This window comes from Triturus cristatus, chromosome 5_1 (genome assembly GCF_964204655.1).
Source record: "Triturus cristatus chromosome 5_1, aTriCri1.1, whole genome shotgun sequence".
NCBI classification, from domain to species: domain Eukaryota; kingdom Metazoa; phylum Chordata; class Amphibia; order Caudata; family Salamandridae; genus Triturus; species Triturus cristatus.
Window position 1 is genome coordinate 541,204,114 of NC_140587.1, and position 16,466 is coordinate 541,220,579.

General features: G+C 40.5%; 1 protein-coding gene across 1 annotated transcript in view; it reads right to left on the reverse strand.

Annotated features, from left to right (window-relative positions):
- Nucleotides 1-1,518: 1,518 nt before the first annotated feature.
- The window catches only part of PI15 (peptidase inhibitor 15), a 48,381-nt gene continuing 33,433 nt past the window's right edge, over nucleotides 1,519-16,466 (reverse strand). The window contains exon 6 of the mRNA XM_085605417.1: nucleotides 1,519-4,451. Coding sequence (XP_085461543.1) covers nucleotides 4,316-4,451 — 136 coding nt within the window. The 3' untranslated portion in view covers nucleotides 1,519-4,315. The remainder of the gene's footprint in view (nucleotides 4,452-16,466) is intronic.

Genomic DNA, 16,466 nt, shown 5'->3' on the forward strand with positions numbered 1-16,466 from the left:
CAATATCACTAATAAATACTGACATCAAAATCTTGGTGAAGACACTTGAGACTCAATTACTGCAAGGTGATTCATTCTCTTATAACTCAATTGCTCATGGTGTTTGTAGTAGGCAGTTAATCGCACAACCACATGAGGACACTCTCTCATGTACTGTGAAAGACACAAGATAGTCCACAAAAAACCCTAGTGGTCTCTTTGGACGTATTAAAAGCAGACAACTATGCCTAATGAGACTAGCTTTTTAGGAATTCAGAAAGAGCACGCCTGGGGCAAGATTACATGTCTTAAAGCCATTGTGCACTGGAAATGATGGGGATACGCTGGATTGACACACACAGACCATATCATTTCAGCTATTTGACTTTTAAAAAAAATACAAAAAACTATATACAGAAATCCCATTGCCACGAGGAGCCCACTGACAATCCTTACAGATGATACACTGTCAACTAGAAAGATTTGGAAGAACTTGCTGCATATCCTACCTGGCACGATATTCAGACGTGTGGGCATAGAGAGGTGTTGCATCTAATTAGTATAACACAAAGAGTGACCATCTATTCGCTGCACAGACATTATCGAGCTACAGACAGTATTGGCAAATATCATTAAGTTAGGACGTTCAAGATGGAGATTGGACAGAAGTAAAGGAAAACCATGAAAAGTATCTCAGGGAGACAAAATTGAATTTTCTACACTTTGAACTACTTCATAATTGGTATTGGACTCCCTATAGATTACCCCCAGTGCACTTACTTTCTCATTTTAACTGTTGATGTTGTAAAGACTCTCACTGTGATCTGTTCTATGTTTTATGTCAAGGCCCGATTTTGACTAATTATTGGACTGAAATATGGAGAGAAATAATCATCTTCTTGTCTTTCCCAACACAAGCACCAGCACACCTGGGTGTTCGCCAAGACGTAAGTGACTTGACAGATCTAATGAACCCCGAACATAGAGTGCTAGTCTCCACTTTCATAGCAGCAAAGTTTTGTGTCCTACTCCACTGGAGACAAAAGACAACACCTACACTAGTAGAATGGCTGACAGAACACTAAAATGTGGGTCAATTTTCTATCCTCATCTAACAGCTTAGATGATTGCACTATATAAGCATAGGCATCATCAGACCCTGTAAACATTGTCATGAGGCTAATGAGAGAAACACAAGAAGCATTACAGATGCACTAGACAGATCCCAAACGTCTTCAAGAGTCCAAATGGCAGCAAAATAATAACATACCCTCCCTCTTTTTAGTACCAATGCCACCCTCCACTGTGCCCCCCATCTCTCCTACAATGGGGATTACTTACACACTGTATTTAGGAATAAAACACACAGAACTGCGATACTGGGTCCTTGCTCTCAATATCATACTGCAGCAATTACTGTACAGTCTTTTAAAATGTATTGAACTCTTGATAATTTGTATAGAATCAAAATAAAGAACAAATTGAGGCAAAAAAACGGAGCACCCTTGGAAGAAAACACATATTTGAGGACACAGTTACTACAAAAAGTTAAAAATAAATTTATTACAAAAATGCTAAAGTCATACTATTTTTTTCAAAAAGTGCTTGTGGATCATCCTTAAAGCAGAATGTCGCTATACATTTCCTACAATTGGAAGAAGGATTACAAGAGCAAAGTCAGCATGTTATGAATTCACTGAAACTGTGGCTTGACTTAAATAACAACACAATAGGTGGCATTGGTGGCATGGTATGTCTTAAAACATCACTTGTTTAATGCCACCGTGACAATGCCAAATGACTGGTATAAAACATGATTAACAACTTTATTTCTATGCTTGGCTGCCAAATGGTCACATGCCACGTGAGACACCGTAAGCCATCCAAAAGCAAAGCCTTTGCTTATAAATCTGAACACCAGACTACATGTCACAGAAGACAGCGTTTTCATGGATAAAAAGCTGGAAATGGTTTAAGAGTATCTTATATGATATCTTATATGACATCGACCCATTTGTAAGCCAAGCCCATTTTGACTCAGACTACTCTAGAAAGTTTGAAAACTAATTAAAAATTGTATTGAAATAGGTAGTACTCCTCGTCTTAACATCGAAAGAATCAAAGTCTGAGATACAACAATCTCTCCGACGTTTCAATCAAGAAATATCAAATGTGTATCTAGTTTAGCAACATAATTAGTCGAGAGACCTATTGAAAGCTTGTGGGAGTCCAGATATATTCGCCTGCTCAAGTGACTGTCAGCGAATATAGGTATTTGTTTGGGTCAATTCACAAAAAACACTCTAATTGTGTCTTACTCCTGCTTTTTAAATCGGTTGTGAAAGTATTACTCACTTATGCGAATTCCTAAAGAGGTCACAGCCTTTTCCGGAGTTGGACTCAACTTCTTACTGGAAAAAACTTGGTGACCTAACTTTTTTAAACGATTTTCCAGCAGAACACCATGTCCTGGTTCATTCCACTCAGTGGAACTAAAGGTGTGGCCCTTTATAGCTTGTGGCTGACTTATTGGAAGGTTTTCTCTGCAACTATGCTACACTTGCATGATCTTGTACATCCAAACAATTCTTCAACATGCATTGTGATCAATCTTTGTACAAAAAATATAAAAGATAACTTTTTATATAACATATTGTGACAAAATGCAGGGAACATCTTTGAAAGAAATACATTTCAAAAAGATAAATACACTTATATTAAACCTCAAAGAACATTATTCAAAGCAAAGCAAACAAAGCGAATTGATATTTTAGAAAAGTAGAAATATGTGCAAAATCATCATACTATGAAAGCGTTGAAACTCGAGACTAGAAGGCCTCAGCGGGCCTTCGTAGTAATGGTCTGTGACGTGAGTTTTAACTTGCATCCCAATCTGGAATGATTTCACCATAAACTATTCAAAAAGGAGTATGGCGTGTATTACAGTACTAGAGTAGCTATTAATTAACATAAAATACTGTCTATGAGGATTGGAGTTATGTACACAATATTCTAAATTCCATAAAATGTATTTAACTTTTGTTCAGTTGGCAAGAATGTTAACCTTCTAATAGCTGGATTATATTAATTACCAGGATAATGCTAACGCACACCAAGTTGCTGTTAGACGCCTTAATATTGTGTGAGCTATTTATTATCATTTCTTTTGAGTCTGCACGTACTGCTTTAGAGCACCAACATAATTTATATTCTTTTTTTTTAAGTAGATAAAGTACACGCACTGAATATTTTGTGGCGCAAAACAACCTAACAAAATAGAACACTATTTATATCATATGATACTAACTAGCACCATGTGATCATGTTGTTTACTATTTATTTAGGAGTCTTATATAGTGCTGCATGTCACTTTGTGGTTGCTTTAGAACGCTGTGAGCGCTTTACGTTACTCTGAGCAATATTGAGCATCTCCGATATCTTTTTTAAGGTTCAAATGTTTTTCACTTTGTTATACACTGATAACTGAATTGTTATCTTCTGAATGGTTTTTCCCTACTCAACTCACACATTTCGGCACCTGGTTACCAACAATAGGTGAAAGTTGGTAATCAAGATGCCTCTACAATTGAATTCAGAAACGCAATTAGCTGGGTCACCTTAGTAAATACACGAGATGTAGAATTTACATGGGTGACAACCTCCATGCTGCACTGGCTGTGGATGAAAAAAACTAGCAGGTTAGAATGCCATGGACGAATGAGCAGCAAAGGCCCACATAGCACCAAATATTCATAATTCCTGAAAGGGATAGTGGCTGTTGGGCCTAGTAAATCTCTCCCAGTGCAAGACATATAAGACTTCCACAGCTTTGTTTGTGGAGTGAGGTCTGGAGAGCAGTGCAGTAAACCAAGTCATTTACCCTCGGAGTCACTGCTTCCCCTCAACTTTATTTGACTGCGTCAGCAAAGTGGCGCCATTTTGTACTTTCAAGCATGCACAGTATTTCAGGTGGCACACAAAGAGAAACATCTTTGACAAAATGAGACTTGAGGTGCAATTAAAGTACAATACATGGCATGTAAATGTGTACATACATGATTTTGAATGCACAATGGAACGTGCTTTGTTCTTACATTTACAATCTACGAGTACTACATTTGTATAGTCGCATGGAATTTGGTACACGCAGTACTTTGCAGCAAACTAGAACCCCTTTAATGTCCAAAGAGCACCAAACGTGTTGACAAAGCGCCGACGTGGAACTCCCTTAGACTCCAGACTATAGTTTACTCTGTTTAAAAAACAGAATTAAAAGAAGTCGTTTTTGCAAGGAGTCATTTAGTGAACCTGCTGGATATGGTAAACTATCCAAAGGCTACTGAAACCAGTAGAGGTAGTTTGAGGTCACTCCTGGAAAGCAGAGATTGTCTGTACAGGAACCTCCATAGCTGGGCGGGCAGGCTGAGCAAGGCACTCCCACTTTGTATGGTGCGTCCCCGATCCAGTTTCCCCTGAAAAAAATGGAAGTATTCACTAAATAGGGCATTTTAAAAACTGCATTTTACATAATTCTTTACAAATAAAAGTGTTTTTTTATTACTATTCACCAGATAGCCATTATCACAGGCTAATAGACTTCATGAGCTTGCACTTGGAATATATAAACAGATTTGAAAACGTTGAAGAAATAAAGGGAAATGCAGAGCACAAAGAACAGAAAGAGTGTTCAAAAGTCAACTACTTCCCTTCGGAGTTTACAAGAGAATGCATAAAGATGCTGGCACTAGCAGTCAGAATAATTCTTGTTACAATGTAATGTGAGTGTACTGTTTTCTTATCGTGCTCATAAATTCAGGTCACTCTTGCAGTTTGGAAGAATTCTGGAGCTGGCATAGACTACATAATCTTGAAACAAGCAGAATGAGGTAAGTGCTTTTCATTTCTTTTTATCCACGTGTGTAACTGGGGAAAGCAAAATATCAGTACAAGTTCTAGTGCAGAGATATCGTGGTATGTCACATCCCCAATGGGACCTTGTAAGTAATTATCCTTGTAGCCCATCACCCTGGGTGCAACAACATCTACTGTTCTTTAACATGGAAGTTTTGACCCTAATAGGTACATTATAGCACTGCATTGAGAAGTAATTATTTAAAGTGTTATTTCTGTACAACTGGAAGTCTGAACATGTGATTGATTGAATGATGCTTGTGATTCTTGTAATGTTATTATTGGAACACCCTCCCTAATGTTTCTTGATTGCTCCACTGAATACCACAGGTTAAAGCATACAACTTGAATCCAGACAGCTGCTGGGTGGGGGGTGAGGGGATGGTGTTCTACTTGTGATAAAGAATAATTCATTGTTTTAAGAGAAGAAAGTCGCTACCTAGTACTGATAAATAAAAATGAAAACATGGCAGTGACAGGATACACAATAAAAAAATAATTAAATGTGAACCTCTGATGTCTAAAACAAAGTCTCCTACAACACAATGCAGAATACTCGATGTGTTCATAAAATGAGATGTCTACAGCTACTGTACGAATCCATTTTAAGAAAGAGAAACATTTGACACTTTGCGGGGTTACATGATGGGTGTTTTTTCAGCCTAGTTTATGTTTATGGTACATCACGCTGCTTTTCTAAGCAATTTTTCAAGGAGCATATTGTGTATCCCTAGTAAGTGATAAAGTTTGAGATTGGGCATCAAATTGCACAATCTCCATTTAGCCTTATACAATGCCCTGTATGTGAAACCCATTTTTAAGGGGCTACAATGGCTTATAAGGGTAGCATATAAATACAATAATAAAATGCCACGTTCCAAGCGGCACGGGCTATTCATTATGTGTACATGAAAAGGTGCAGGAAGTTCGCTCATGGTGTGAAAGACTGGAACCCCTCCACTCCCTTTTCTTTTTTTGAAATTTTAGATACAGCAAGCTCAACCCGAAGGTAGCTGAGCGCTTTACCTGAGCACCAGTTATATTATGCAAGGTCAGATACCTTTTTTAGGCACGGTGAAATTAAGGGATTTGCCTAGAATCACAGTATGTTGAGCCAAAGCCTAACTTCAGACCCAGTTACAACATATGTAGCTCTGATAATGCACTGTCTCCAAAGCTGCACCGACGATATTGCATATTGTTACAGATGGAAGACGAATTGTGTATAATCTAAAATAAAGTATTTCTTATGTAAAACCAAACATTGCAAAAGTAGTCCCTGGGCTATGTCCCCATGCTGTGGTGGGTGGGCAGAAACTGTGAGAGAGACTTCGGCAGAGCAATAGATGAATAAGGGCTCACTGAAAGACATTGTAAGTAAGCATGCATTGTGCATACATATTAGGTGTTGGATTATGTCAGACAAAAATAATGGGTGATCTCGGAAAGAAGCGGTTTACCAAAGAAAGAGAGGAGACAGACAATGTTTTCTAGCAGTGGACCGCAATACCGCATAGGCAAATCACTGGGAAGTGCCCTGAATATAATTTGTTTGCAAGCACTTGCATACACTTAATTAGGTGATGACAGAGCTGTTTATGCTGTAATGGCTCCGGCTGCGTTCGTGGCTGAAACCAGTTTGCACTTATGACCCATGGTCATTAGAGTGTGATTCCGACATGCTCGGATCAACTTTCGTGCTAAAGATTTAACTAAGGTGCAGTGTGTTTCACGCCGAAAACTTAAACAGGAAGTGTTTTGACTAGGAAGACGGAAATACTTTCACCCCAAATTAAATACAGGCAAAGGTTGTTTTCCCTAAACCAAAGAAAAAAAATATACATAAACTTGGGACTAGCCTGGGTCCCACAATCACGCACCCCCCCTGAGGGGGCGATGGGCATTAATATGCTGCAGTGCTGCAAAATGGGAAAGAAGGTGAATTGTGAATTTTCAGTTGAGTGCTTATTAAGAGTGGCAAGTACAGAACGTTTGCATGCATGCTAAGGACAAAGATAGAATCATCAGTCTTTAATCCTTTTTTTTCGTAATTAATTTCCTATTTGTATACCATGTCACCTAGCAGTGAACACTTTTGCTTATCGAGATTATAATGAACAAATAGTCTTGTAGTGGTTTCCTGTTCCCTATAACTCATGCGTTTTGTACTACATATAGCCTGAAGGGTTTTCAGTGTATTTGTTTTGATCCAAACTGGGCTTTCCCTGTGCCCATAGCAACAGCATCAAACAGAGGTATCTCTGCCGCCATAGGAATGTGAGCCTGGGGAACAAAAGTGTGCGACATGCAGCGTGCAGTTAGGGACTGCATCCAGGGCGAGCATCAAATGGCTGAAAGAGCGGAAGGTTCCCCCAGGCATGTCCTTAAATTATGTGCTGTCTCATGTGCTGGTTTTTTAACCAAAGTGATGCCGACAGGATTAGCAAAGATTCATGCCCAGTCTTCGTTCTCCACGTTCCCATGTCAATGAAATCTGCCAAGAAGCAGGTTTGTTAAAGAAAGGCACACAGCCGCAAGAAGTGCTGCACTAGTTTTAATAAAATGAGCCGTGGCAGGTAAACTAAAACAAATTAGAGAGCAAGGAGTAGGGGCCATCACACGCTGTACAGTGTGATAGCCAACCAAAGTATTCTCTAAGTGAAATCTCCGGAAGGAGAGCTAAGCACACAAAGGAGGGACATTTACAGAAATGCACCAATAAAAACCCAGCATTTTTTAATGCCATATGAAACAACCAATAGCAACTGGTGTGTGGGCCAGAGCCCATAGAAGAGAATACAACAGGTCGAAGCTAGACCTAAAAATGATCAACTTGAGTTAACCTCAGATTAGCTGTGCTTCTTTGAATTTGAAACTCAAGTACTCAATTTCCAATGTATTCCTTGCTTGCCAATAAAAAAACAAGCATTTGCAATGCAGTTGGTCTCGCATTTATGAGAGGTTGAGCTATTGGCACTGTAAATGACAATGCCTTTTATTTATGTTTTGTTTTTAAAACAAATAAATAAAAGGCATTGTCATTTACAATGCCAATAGCTTAAACTATCGCAAATGCGAGACCTATTGCATTACAAATGCAGTCGGTGCGTGTGCTATAAAAAATTTTAAAAAGCGTTAGGAGAGAGCATGTCCTGTCTGCAACAGCAGGACAAAGCTATTTAAGAAAATAGTGCTGAGAGACTGTAACTAAAACCTACCGAGTAACAACACATGTAACATGGAGTGTCGACATGGGAGGTTACATAAGGAGACAAGGCGGTACTAAGGAGGGACTATTAAGCCTATTGACCAATGAACAGCCACAGTTTACAGTGGACAATAATACAAGCCAATGAAAAATATAGGCGGAGAGTGGGTGGAGCTTCAAGTTCCTACCTGAATACAGCATGCCTCTCAGAGAGCGTATGCGCTGCCCAGGCTCGACCTAACAAGAGTGTCACTGTCGCATAGGTCCTTGAGTGAGATCAGAGACCTGTCTGCAAGAGCAGTCAGGATATCTATAAGCAACTGTGGCTTCCCACAGATACCAAATGAAAGTGCTATCTACCGGGTTGTAAGTGGATCAAGGGCAATGTCTTCAAACATGGGGCAGGTCAAGCTGAGTGCTAATGAGTCAGGAACTTATTTTGGAAAGGAAGTAGTGGTGGCTATGCAATCCTTTGCACAACAGAACCCTCCAAAAAGCCTGAAGTGATGGGGATATACTGCATAAGTCCAGTGTGGTCATAACTGGTAGACCCATGGCAGCCTATTTGAGTTCCACTGTGCTCCAGAAAAACACTAAAGTACCTACATTGAGCAGGAATGCTGCCTTTGCTTTTGTGGATTTCTTTATATTTCTCTCAATCCTTAAGTAAGGAGGTTGTCTGTTGGCTTGGTTTGTCACTTACAAGACTCTCACCAATGCAAATCGATTATCCCATAAGGTTCCCATGCCTTCCCTCTACTAAACATCTGTACTACTGGAGAAAGAACATAAAGTGTGTGGGAATTTGGGTTGTTGGTTAAGGGGGTGTGAGCCTTTGTCAAGGTACAGCCACAGTTCTTGCCAGCTTGAACCACAAAAGTCACTAAATTAACCTATGATTAACCCTCTGGTTGCTTGGCATAAACACAGTCAGACAAGTTGGAAGCAATGAGTAAAGTATTTATGCAGCACTTAAACAGTAACAAATGAAAGCGAAACAGTAAAAATACAACACAAAAAACTCACACACCAATTTAAACAATTAAAGTAGAATGTAATGAATTATTTGACACCAAAATGGCAAAATTCCATTCAGTAGAAGCGGAGGTATGAATTTGCAAAGTTTAAATGTACTAATAGCACCTAAAATGTCAAAGCGTCAACTGAGGACATCTATTTGTGCGAGACTGAGGAAAAGTCAAAGTTATGGCCGACCGCAATGGAGTGCAGTTCGGATGCACAAAGTGGATTGGGTCCTGTCTCTGCTTACCTTCGGACTTAGAAGAAATGTTGGAGCAAAATGTATGAGAAGGTAAAGTTTAGCGGGCAAGGCAGCCTGCGATGTCTTAGGCGCAGGTGTCATCGCCGGGGAGCCACTGGACGAAGTTGCTGTGATTTCTATGTTCAGACTAAGTCTCTTTTTTGGAAGCCAAAAAAATCTCCAGTGGAGCAAAGTTGCAGTCTGTAGTTGAAGAGGGCTCCACAAGGCCGGATACCCCTTCTGCAAGGAGCTGCTCCGCAGGATCTCCTGCTACAGAGCAGAATGTATCAGGAGCTACCACAAAGTCAGGCTGACTGGTGATGCACCTAGGGCGGACTGGCGAGCAGTTAGTCATGCACAAAACTTGTAGGATAAAAGGAAGGAACAAGGCAATCCTAGGAAGTTGCTAAAATTTCACTGAAAAGAGCATGGTTACTCACTGGCAATCTTGTTTGGTTAACATTGAAAAAAACAACATCCGAAAACCTGTTCTGTGTTTCAACATTTTTCCCACAAACCAATCATTTCTAGAAAATAACTCTACAGAATTGGCATTTACACTCTAACTTCTTTTGAGCTGCCTCTTTTAGCACTTAAGAAGGATTGCAGGATAGGAAGACAGACAATCAGGGCATATATTCCTCCACAAAAACTCAAAAGTAACCTCAGAAATCTCTGGGATTTGGCACTGTTGGAGGAATACCACAAATACGGGACATGTGTCATCTGCAACCAAACGATCGAAGAGACTGAATTCCAATACAACCGTACAAAGGGGAAACACACTGCTTTCTCGAACTGCAAAACAAAAATGTTGTCTATGGAATTTTTTGTCCATGCAACAAAGTCTACATTGGCAAAACTCTCCAAGAGATCAGGTAAAGAATCATGAATACACAGGAAAATCATGTCAGCCTCGCTAGTTAATCTTTTCATGGAAAAACAGCGTTTAGAAAATGATTTTTGCTGGACAGTGTTGACAGTCATACAATCAGATCCCAGAGGAGGTGACTTGGAAAGAATTTTAGTGCAAAAATTCTACCTGATACTGCGCTTCAACACAGTAAGTGATAGCCCTAATGAAATGAGTTGCATAACTTGTTACTTTGTGGACGCACCCTCAGGACCAGAGATAAACATAGCACTAGCCTAATAGTTTAAGTTGGCCAAACCATTGACCAACAGCACTGACTACAATCCAGTCTACTCACTCAATTCAAGCAGCGCAATTGGGCAGAAAGGGGCCTATTTCAAGCTTTCACAGTAACTCAACAATCAAATAACGTGGTCGCTGCCACAGAGACAGTCGATTCATAGTCTACAAGCGTTTCCATTGGTCGAGAGTTTAAACTCCTGCACCTCAGCATGCGACATCTCTGCCAGAAACAAAAAAAGGCTCAACAGTAGACACGTTCCACAATTCCGAGAGGTGTGCTAGTGACAAGAAGATCAGGATGACCTACCGACAAACATTGAAAAAGTAAGCTGCACCCCTGAGTTCGTTGCACCAAATTGGCATTGTGCATAGTTAATGCGAGCACAATCTGGATCCACTTTATTTTACAGATGATGAGATCCCCCACTTAACTCAAATGATACAAACCACAAACAAACTGCGGTTTGGCAGATGTTGCTGCATGATTGTTTGAAGGACGCTACTGCACTAACTACTTTGTATCAAGGAAACTGTTTAGAACCTAGCGAGCATTCACCGAAGACACATAAAGTCTTAACCCTCAATCCAACACTGCTCGCAGCACTGGCTTTTTAAAGAAACCACTTGTCTCTATTCACTCAAAAATTGTCTACAATCCCAGCCAGTAGATAGCTTTGACCAACGGCTGCTTATTGAAACTGTTCATTTTTTTGTGCTTGCAGGACCAACAATATTTTTGGGAAGAAAATATACAGGAGACTTAAAACAAGATGTGAATAATACAGGATAACTGCCGCTCGCACTTCAAACAAGTGAGTCCAGCCTACTCAAGTTCTCAGCAGAGTTCGCTCCCTCTCAACGCTCGTAGCTTGTTCCTACTTGTGACACCAAATCTTTATTGTTTAATTCAGCCCCAACTCCTGTAAAGACACTGATGTAGAAAAGAAATAATCAGAATCTACAAGACTGAAGTTGATGTAAGTGTATTTAGTGGAGTGTGATTTATGATGTATTTCAAGCCCACAATGCAAATAATTTGGAACATTAACAAAGCATTTCCACGCCTTTTTCAATTTTTTCGTTGTAGTATCCAGCAGTTCTGGGTACAAAGGAGAAACCCAAACTCTTGTCAGGTTTGAAACACTGACATTGGAAAGACCCAGGGAGTGTGCTGAAAAAGGAAACATTGGCATGCAGGGAATTCTGTAGTTGAACATTTCATTTTGCTGCTTTGAAGTCACCCCAACATCAAAGGCACTTTTGGGCATAAGTACTGGGTCTCTGACCCCATCAAATCAGACACTACTGGGCTTGTAACTGAAGCTCTGCCAGAAGAACTGTTGTGCTACTTAAGGGACTCAACTGGACTGGTGATATGAAAAACCTGCTTTTCTGTTTGTTGCCCTCCTGCCTGCTGCTCTCTGATTCTAATGAAGGGCAGCTGGCCTCTGCCTTCACTTCAAGTGATATCCAAGGGCTTGTTGGCTTGCCTACTGTTGCTTGAGACTCAGGGATATCAAAGTCTCTACCTCTGCTCCTGTGCCTGGCTCACTGGAAATGGCCCAGATACTTGCAACATGGATTTTGACGCACCTCCTGCCTACGTGTAGCAGAATTGGAGCATCGACCCGGTTGCGGAAGTAAAATTGATGCATCACCTCTGAACCAGCTCTTTGCCTCCAGAGATCGACGCATCAGACAGTGTATCAATGCCGCTGCAGCTAGGTGAGACCAACGCGTCCCATTGACTGTGTGGCAGAAGCCGGTGCATAGCTCGAAACCTCTCGGCTCCGGTACCCATCTTCTTCATTGCGTGAAGAAGCTCAACACATCCTGTACCTGCGGGCATCAACATTAACGCATTTCGCTATTTCAGACTAGAAAGGTACTTTTTTTCACTGGAGCCTGGTGGGTCCTGCAGCCGGCCAGTGCTCTATTGTGGTCAGCCCGAACTTTGATTTTGAACCAATCCAATGCAACCGAAACTATCCTTTTTTAGTGCTACTTGCTTCTCAGCACTTTACTGCATTTATTCCTTTAACATTAAATATTCCAACTTATATACATTGGGTTTTTGTCATTTTGGTCTTGTTTTGTTCAGAATATAATAATCTATTTGTATGTACCGTATGGAGTCTTTTTAGTGGTGTTTTCATTGTGTTTCTATGTGAGTGTGTTGCACAAAAACTTTACACATTGCCTCTTTAGAAGACTGCTCTTTGCCATGCTACCAGAGGGTGATCATAGGTTATCTTTTAGTGTGTATCTTGCTTACCCTGACTAGCATGGTGGTTCCTGCTTGGCCTGGGTGCATAACTCAGCCAATAGGGAATCCCATTTCTAACACTAGGCTAAGTCAGAAAAATCTCAATAATTTGATTTCCTACGGAGTGAGTTGTCAAACTTAACTACAGAGATGTGACTATAGTGACTCATGAAATAAGAATTAGAAAATGCAGTCTGTTATTAACAAAGGTGTTTAAAACAGTAGTGAGTTTGAATTAATGTGTTTGGTCTAAAATAGTCTAACTGTTCAAATAGCAAAATTATCCAACTCAGTCCTATCATACTAATTCCTTAAAAGTCAATCATATACCAGAGATTCTATGGCAACAACTTTATTTGAACTTGGAAATATCTTAACAAACAAAACAGTTTCTCAATTTCAGAATATAAGCGTGCCCCAGATAGTGCTGCACACGTGATGGGATTCTGTGTCCCTGGCCCAAATAACGTTTTTTTAAGTCTAGTAAAGACATTTAAAACTATTTTGTAAATATATGTACAATATACATAATTAAGGGGGGTTTCAGCCAGCTTTCTTCATCTACTGGTCTGTTAGTGAGTCATTCTCATTTTATTTTGGCCCACTACAGCATTCAGCATGGGGCAGGGGTTCAGCCCACTTCAGCCAATGGGAAACTTCACTTTGGGTGACAGCATTTTGCTCTTTTACAAGGAGCATATGCACACATAAACTAGTTCCCTTTTGTGCCAATGTTTTTGTTTTTAATGTATTACTTTGATGTTGCTTTTGTGTTTAGAGTCTGATGTGATAGCAGGACACTTTATACCAGATGTTTGCGCAGACCTCATTCCATGCCTTATCAGTTCCTGTCTTTCCCAAAGCTGTTGTAAATTTCTTTGGGAAAGTCCTTTTTAGGTCTCGCCTTGGCAGCGCATGCTCTAAAGTAATCTCTATATGTTGGCAAGCAGCCGGTAGTTTTTCCTGCTGCTTGCCATTGGCTTAGTGTTGGCGTACTGTTTCTTACCTTGTTTTTCAGTGGCCCAACTGACTTCCATGTAGTCCGGAAGCCGCGGCCACCAACTACAGTTTTAGTACGCACTGTTCGGACTTTTTGTTTGTCTTGCGCATCGCTGCCTGACCTAAACAAGGTAGCGGCGCATGCGCAAGACAAACAAAAAGCCGGCCGGTGTGCGCGAGGGGTGGGCAGCGCATGCTGCTTGTTTAAAGTCACTTCATATAGGTTATCCGACCTCGGGGTGTTAACTTGTGTTTTGTAGTGGCCATATTGGAACGGAGGTTTGTGTTTCGAGACCACCTCGCATACCACAGAAAACGAAATAAGGGCATTTTCTAATCTGTCGAAAGGTTTCAACAAATACGACGAGCTTCTGAATATACCATATATTTTTGTAAGGGGTTACATGTTGCGTGACCCTTCCTTCGGTCCTTGATGGAGGGGCTGCTCTGCATGGAGTCGAGCGCCTCTATCTGACCTCCTTGTGGTGCAGCCGGGGGCTCCGGTGTCACCCTGCTTGTGCTTTCTTCCTGGTGGGTGCCTGGCAATCGCTTTTGGTGACTTCCCCTTCGCTTGAGCACGAGAACGCAGCCTTGCTCATGCTCATATTGGCAACGAAGATGTTTTCTGCTTCAACTACGGGTCCAGTGGAGCTTCTCCGACCTCCGTCCTTGGCTTTCTATTGCTGTTTGTCTTCAGCTGCTGCTGCGCTCCCGGTAAGTATGGCTGAACTGCAATTTGTGTCTGCCACTCCAACGCTCACCGCCTCAGAAGCTGCTTTGTTGTCTGAGTGGCCTTCAGAACTTGGCAAGTGTTGGGGCCCTGACTGGCCCCCTCAAAGGCCTTGGGACAAAGCTAGAAGACTTTGCACCCGTTACCTCGTCTTTCTTGCCTCTGGCTCTGGCCCTGTTGACAGGTTATTATGTGGTGCTCTAGGCAACCTCATCAGGCCTCTCCACCTTTGCCCTCCCCCGATGGAGAGAGTAGGCTCGCCAATGTCCCTTAGAGTGCGTCCCTGTTTGCACACACCCTCGGCACCCGGTCTTCGGCTGGTGTAATTCTCGCCCATCTTCGGCTGAACCTTCGATACATGTATTTGTGTGTGAACAGGGTGGGCTTAAAATCAGGAGAACACACAGCGCCCGCTTTGTTAGTGCAAATGAAACAAGCATTAAAAATGCAATAGGTCTTGCCTTTAATTACGTTAAAGCCATTTGCTTTGCTGTACAATACCATTAGCAAAGCAAATGGCTTTAACTTAATAAAAGGCGAGACCTATTGCATTTTCAATGCTTGTTTTATCTGACTTCCTTCAGATAAACAAATGACACTCCAAAAGTAATTCCACATCATAACAGATTGTGTCTATTTGAAACTGTTCTGTATTGGTTTATCAAAAGCTTCAATATTATACATGTGAATTCATAAGCGGATAATTCTTTGGGCTCAATTTCATCAATGGTTCTTTAATAAACTTTGTCCAGGAAGAAAACCGCCCTTTATCGTTTTCAATTTGCAGCACTTTTTTTTATTCCTTGTTTCCATTCTTCTTTCTTTCTTTCTTTCTTTCTTTCTTTCTTTCTTTCTTTCTTTCTTTCTTTCTTTCTTTCTTTCTTTCTTTCTTTCTTTCGTTAGTCTTTTCTTCCTTTTTTGTTTTTCCCTTCAGTCCTCCTTTCTTTCCTTTCTCTCATTCTTTCACTCCTTCTTCCTTTCCTTTTTTCTTTCATGCATTCCTTCTTTCTTGCTTTCTTTTTGTCTTTCATTCTTTCTTTCTTGGTTCCATTTTTCATTCAGTCTTTCTTTCCTTCATTCTTGCTTTCTTACTCTCTTGCCTTCTTTTTTGTCATCTTACCATGCCTCTTGCTTTCATTCCATTTTCCTTCTTTCTTGCTTTAATTCCTTGGTTCATACTTTCTTGCTTCCATTCCTTCTTTCATTCTTTCTTTATTGCTTTCCTGCTTTCTTCCATTCTTCCCTTCTTTCCTTCCTTCTTAACTCTCAAGAGGCTGGCAGCCAATGGCATAACAATTGGCTTTTTTAGATCTGTGGTAGCCAAGATCTTTTGAATTTTACTAAAATGATGTCTATGACATAATTACTTATAGAGTTTTTTAGGCACACTTCTTCCATTTGTCAGTGGTTGTGATATTCAAATTTTTCGCTAATCCACTCTAGCATGCATCAAGGGACAACACATCACCCCATTTCAGCCATTGTGTGACTTCACTATGAGTTACAGCATGCTGTTCTCTCACAAGGAGCACATTCAGGCACACATTAGCTCCCTTCAGTTCCAAGAAGCACTATGGTAATGTGTGCTTTTTTTTAGACCAAAAAATGTTTGTCTGTGGTTGATATATATATATATATATATATATATATATATATATATATATATATATATATATATATATATATATATATATATTTCATTGGCAAAAGCCCTGCAGCTTCCTGAACATTTACGTTTTGCAAGAGCAATGACAAAACAAAACAAGAATTGCCAAAAAGCTAGCAGATAATACCAGACCTTTTGACTTTGCCATTGCTTGTTTGATTTTAGTGTTGTGCAAAAGAGGAATGGATCTGGAAAGGCACTGTAGGCTTGTTTCAAATTCCCTCTAAAGGATGATAGCCATTTGAAGGGCAGTGCAACATTTCCTCTCCCACCCATTAATTGATATAACA